Source organism: Phragmites australis, chromosome 17, assembly GCF_958298935.1.
Source record: "Phragmites australis chromosome 17, lpPhrAust1.1, whole genome shotgun sequence".
NCBI lineage: Eukaryota > Viridiplantae > Streptophyta > Magnoliopsida > Poales > Poaceae > Phragmites > Phragmites australis.
The window spans coordinates 21927807-21933544 of record NC_084937.1 but is presented as its reverse complement, the minus strand read 5'-3'; the positions used below and the strand labels follow the sequence as shown (position 1 = coordinate 21933544).

Here is a 5738-nt window from a genome sequence, read left to right as displayed (position 1 = left end):
TTTATTTTAGTCAAATTTTCTCCTTGCGAAAAAATTGTTTGATTCCCTAAATTATGTAAATCTGCACAATTTTAGGGAGGCATGAGGTTAAGTTGTTACGGTAGAGGTCCAATTAGAGCTTCCAAATCCTAGATGCGATGGGTTACTGTTTGAGTTAGGGTTTTCTTCAGAGGTTCAATCTATCAGTGGAAGAAAAATTAGGCCAACTTTATTTTATGGCTTGGATTTATGAGTGATTTCCTCCACTTTGCTTTGTTTGCAGGATAGCGAGGTACCACTTCTTGAGCATACATGCCAACTGCAAATAGACGTAGTTGTGATCCTTTCCAAAACGTGCAGATCACAATATTGCTCATTATATGTTGCTAAGGTGACTTCTAAGTTGTTTAGGAGCTCTGTTTTTTGATACTGCAAGGGTGCAACAAAACTTGGATGAATCAGTGAATTTTATTCTAACATTTTGTCCCATAATGGAATAAATCATTCACATGATGCAGATAATTCTAGGTTGCTGTCAATATTTCGCTCTATTGGATTACTTTGCTCTTTCTCGCCATGTCTCAATCATCAAAATATATATGAATGAATGTTGAACTAAGCTAAACTTTACAGCCAACTTATACTAATGAACACACGGCTTTTCTTGTTCAGCCAAATTCTAGCACAAACGTGTGGGGCAGCTGTGGCCAATGCATAGAAACGGTGAGTTCTACGCTTGCCCATTTCACTGACTTTGAAATTTGTTACTATTAGCTTCCTTGATTTGTGGGTTGCAGCAGATTTATTATTTGAGACAGCACAATGTTTCTCTGCAGCTAAGAAAATCCAGCTGGTGAGTTGAGTCGATCATGTCCATAAATTTTGCAGCCTTGTTAGTTTGATTACTATATATTTAATTTGTGGGTTGCAGCAGATTGTTTATTCAAGGCTGCACAATGTTTCTGTGCAACTAAAAGGATCCAGCAAGTGGGTTGAGTTGAATCCATTCATAAATTTTGCAGTTTTCTTAGTTTGGATTGAGTCGTGGAGCTATCGAAAAAGAAAATAGTAGGATACCTCAGACAGCCGCTCACCCCTGCTGCTAGCTCCTCTTGCTGTCCAGAAAAAGGAAGATGTCTGTTTTTCTTTCTTTCTTTATGCTGATTTCTTTGCCTATAGCCATTACCTGGATGTTTTGATTCTTGCTTTCTAATTGCCCTTTGGAATTGCATAATGGTGACCCTGGCAGATGTGTAAGTCTACTGATTACCTGATCAATGATAGTGTAGCATGGTGGTATAACGTATATTTGTAAGGTAATTCTGTTTTCCTTTTGCATCTACATGGTTCGCGCTGATTATTCTGTTCTAAGCTATCTCACAATGTTTTAGAATTTGAAGTCTAAAATTGTGAACAATTGCCACCCTGCGTCAGCACATCCGCCTTCCTCTTGTGTCGTTGGTGCTTGGACCGCGCTGCCGCCCATGGAGGCCAATCCAGCCCCATGGAGAGTTGTAGCTACCTAGATCCACCACCATCATCGTCGTAACGGCCCGAGGTGAGCTTAACCTCTTTCTCCTCACTGACTAGCCACCTAGCTGGTAGCCTTTTTCCCTGTCCGTTACCTCGCCTGACCCTAGCCACCATCGATCTACGCCACCACCACCTCCATGAGAGAGAGAGAGAGAGGCCGGTGGGCGAGGGGGAGAGAAGAAGAGAGGAAGAGGGAGTTGGGTTGTGGCCCAGGTGGTTGATCAGCCCGAGGGGAGACAAGGACAGCCGGCCCAAAGGAAAAAAAATGGGCCAATGCCCATGTGGCTGGCTGGACTGAGAGAAAAAGTAAAAAAAAAAAAAGAAAGAAAGAGAGCAGCCGGCCCACATAGAGAAAAAGAGAGAAAACGAGTCCAGATCAATGCATATGTACAATATGCTTTCGTAAATTACAATAGCAATATATATTATAGCGTGAAAAATATTCGGCTCCCGTTGTAACGCACGAGCACGTAACTAGTGCAACATTTAAAAGGTGTTATGTAGTACAATTTGACAAAGGAAAAAGTCCACCATGACCATTTTTTATTCTAGAAATCTTGTTAACATTCATAATATTTTTGTCTCAATTATAATTCTTAGAAAACTTAATTGATCTAACAATTTAATATTTTAAAAATGACAACATAGTGTTCAAACTTTCAAAATTTGGTACAAAAATTGAAATCTAAATTTAAATTCATGGTTATAATTTTTGAATTTTCAATTCTTAAATATAATACTTTCGCTATATTTAAGAATTTAGAACTCTAAATTAATTCTAGATTACAAAATCCAAAGCATAAAATGGATTTGTAGTCAAAAGAATCAAAACTTTAAGACAAATTTGGAGAGTTAGAAAATTCATTTTCATTGAGAAATCTCAAAGTTTTGAAAGAAATAAACTTAAACTTGTTATTTATATTTCAAATATGGAAAACTAAAATATTCAAAACTCCAAATTCTTTGTGAATCCTGTAGTTTGGATCGCGGTCTTGCATGAGACAAGGATGCCTCATCGTTTTATCAAAAGAGAAAAGTAATTTCAAAACTCCAAAATTTGCACCAACTATCGTGGTAAATAGTAAATCACAACCTACAAAATCAACCAAAAATATTCTTGTTGCTTCTAATTATAAATGTGATGGCTTTTTTCCTTTGGAATTGGAACAACTCCACGTGTACTGCCAACAGACGTTTGTCTTTTTTAGCTTGGCCTTTTTTTGGTGAAGAAAAGCTGAAGCCAACCCCACCAGAACAGGCCCATATATAAGGTCTGCTGGACAATGAACATACGGTATCATGGGCCTCACGGTGAGTGCACTCTCAGGAACAGTCAGTCGTTTCTCACTGGTCCATTCATGGATGTCGTTGCTAGCTTAGTCGAAATTTCGCAAAATTCGGTAATTATGACGCTGAACAAAATATATAATTCTAGAATTTTTTCACCATTTTGCAAATTTCGATTTTTTCGCTGCTGAAGAAAAAAATGAAATTGAAATCCCTGGTCCAAGGTCCAAGTAGGCAATTAGCTAGCTGCGCCTACGTATAACCTGCCCAGCAACAAATTCTCCCATTGGACTGGTCGATGGATGAAATCTTTTGTCCTTTTCATTGGTTTTTTGGAGCCTCAACTGTGTGTGCATGTGTTACTCTGTCTGGACCACAGTACGTACAATACATAATTAATCCTACACTTGCTAGGGTTGTAGTATACGCGTACGTACTTTAGCATTTGGGACTGGTGCAGCACAGTATATTAATTATTCCTCCAAACAGCTAGTTAGCTACAGCTTCAATTAGCTCACCACCTTCGAGGTGCCTCTGTTCAGCTGTGCTGTGCTATCCCCGGCAGCGCGCCATGGATCCCAACGGGGAGGGCGATCTCGACCTCAACCTCTCCTTGCAGCCGTCCTTGGCGCCCGAGCCGGAGCCGCCGGGGTACTTCTCCTGCACCTACTGTGACAAGAAGTTCTACTCCTCGCAGGCGCTCGGCGGCCACCAAAACGCCCACAAGTTCGAACGCAGCGTTGCCAAGCGCGCCCGCGAGCTGGCCGCCGCTCGCCGGCACGCCGGCCAGGGCAGAGATCGGGCCGACGAGGAGGCGAGGAGGGGGAAGGAAGAACCGGGCATTGCTTCCCGGGTCTCGGCGGCGAGATCCTCGCACCAGATCGGGGCGTCGCCAGCACAGGCCAGCCGGGACCTCACCGACGAGATCGACCTCTCCCTGAAGCTGTGATTGGCTGCTCCTGCTGCTCACCGTCCTCGAGGTTCTTCCGCAGAAACATATGAGGATTCAATTAACCCTTTCCTGAGTTCTTGTTATGTGTTTGTGCTCATAAATTAAGCTTCTGTTGATTAATTTCGGCATTCATCCATCAAACTGAAAGCAATTTCTTGTTGGTTTCCCTCGATCTCCTTCTCATTCATCTCATCGCCCTCCTCTTTCCTCTTTTTTTCAACTTTTTTTGAGATGTTTTCTTTCAACTTTTTACTGCTTGTAGCCTGGTACATGAGTAATACTATTACCTGTAGTAATATATATACCTTTGTCATGTGTAAAACAGTAAAAGCCTAGAAATGGAAACATAAGAAAGGTGAGGCTATCTTCGACAGCGTACATGAAATTGTCACTGCAGATGCCTACACATTACAAGGCAGATGGCTAGCCTCATCAATGGAGTAATTCTTACACTGCAATCCAAGGCAAATTAAATCTGTGGCTGGATTGGCGTATGCGTGTGGTCCAGTAGGCCTTAGCTCTAGCTAGGCTCATCCCTGTCGCTGCCAAATGCTTCGTGCAAAACGCACGTGACTTATTACCTCCCTCTCCGTCGTTATCCGAAGAGCGATACCAACTGAATAACTGCAATTATTTGAAGCGACGGGCCGGGGCGGTAGCAGCGACAGGTGGTTGTGCTAGTGTTTCTGTGGGGATGGGGGGACACAAATTGGATTTCTTGCGCCTGTCCCGAAAGTTCAGACTGCCTCGTGTGGTCTTAGATAAATAGGGTATTTCTATTTAATAGTAGCACTTTATTTAGTGGCACCAGTAATTCCCTGCCAGCTGGCGGTGGTATCATCGGCAAGATTGAAATATCTCTTCTGAGACTAGGATGCTCTCCCAAAAGGTGCTGCACGTTGTTCTCAGCCGCGCAGTCTTTTTTAATGGCTCCATCACCCTTCCTTTTCTTCTCTCGTACGATATATAGGAGCCACTCAGATGCAAGGATATATTTTATGGTCAAGGGATTGCTACATAAAAATATAAATATATTTGATCGATTGAAGACTTTTCTACAGTAGTGCGCGCTTATTGCAGAAACACTAGTGCGTACATAAATCAAGAAATGGAAGTGTAAATACAAAATAAACGGAAACAATCAAACTTGACACCAGATTATTTTAGTGAGACTGCGATCAGTCACTTAAATTGATTTTTTAGAATCCAGAATAACTAAAAGTGAAATTTATATACAAGATAAATTTTAGTACATGGAGTTTGAAGTTAAGAAAAAAGGTACATGCATGCAAGTAACTCATTTATGTGTAGAATTGACTATATATTTCTTATCTCCCGTTTGATATTTTGAAAGCTCTTCTGAATACATTCTAGGACAATATGTATTTTAGACCGGAGTAGTACACATATCTGAAGTGAAAGTTCTGCTCATTTACAGTATTCATTTGCAGCATTATAGACGTAGCTCAATATTGGTCTTAATTAATGTCGCCAAAGGATTGTAGTCACATCGTCTGTTCCAATTTGTAATATACTATTTTATAGTTAAAGTGAAACCATAATCATGTTCCTTCATTTTAGTTTTTCTAATGAAATCTGATAGCAGATAACATTTTACATATATAGATGGAAAAATATTGGGTGTGTCTAAAGAAATAAATATAGGCTGCAGAGATTCATAGGCAATCCCGAAGTTTTGTCTAATTGATTATGTTTCTAGCAATGTTATTCCTTTCGAAACTAATGATATTTAAAGATATTTGAAATTTCTTGACAATCTGTACTCAATGTATTGTTGACTTACCTTGAGTAATATTTAATTTCAAATAATAAAGAGGCTGGACATAGATAAATTAAAGAAAAATTAAACCGAAGTACTAGTTAAACGTTTGAAAACTCCAATCTTCAAATATGACCAGACTCCGTTAATAACACAAAGATAAAAATACACTTGTTTATGTTCAAATTGAGGCTAAGGAGAGAGTCT

The 5738-nt window shown here is 40.2% G+C and overlaps 1 protein-coding gene across 1 annotated transcript; it reads left to right on the top strand.

The window, feature by feature from the left end:
• Positions 1-3206: 3206 nt before the first annotated feature.
• Positions 3207-3923, top strand: LOC133897442 (zinc finger protein 2-like). Its single transcript, XM_062338175.1, has one exon. It carries the CDS (start codon positions 3371-3373, stop codon positions 3746-3748), a length of 378 nt encoding a protein of 125 aa, XP_062194159.1. The 5' UTR covers positions 3207-3370; the 3' UTR covers positions 3749-3923.
• Positions 3924-5738: the final 1815 nt, after the last annotated feature.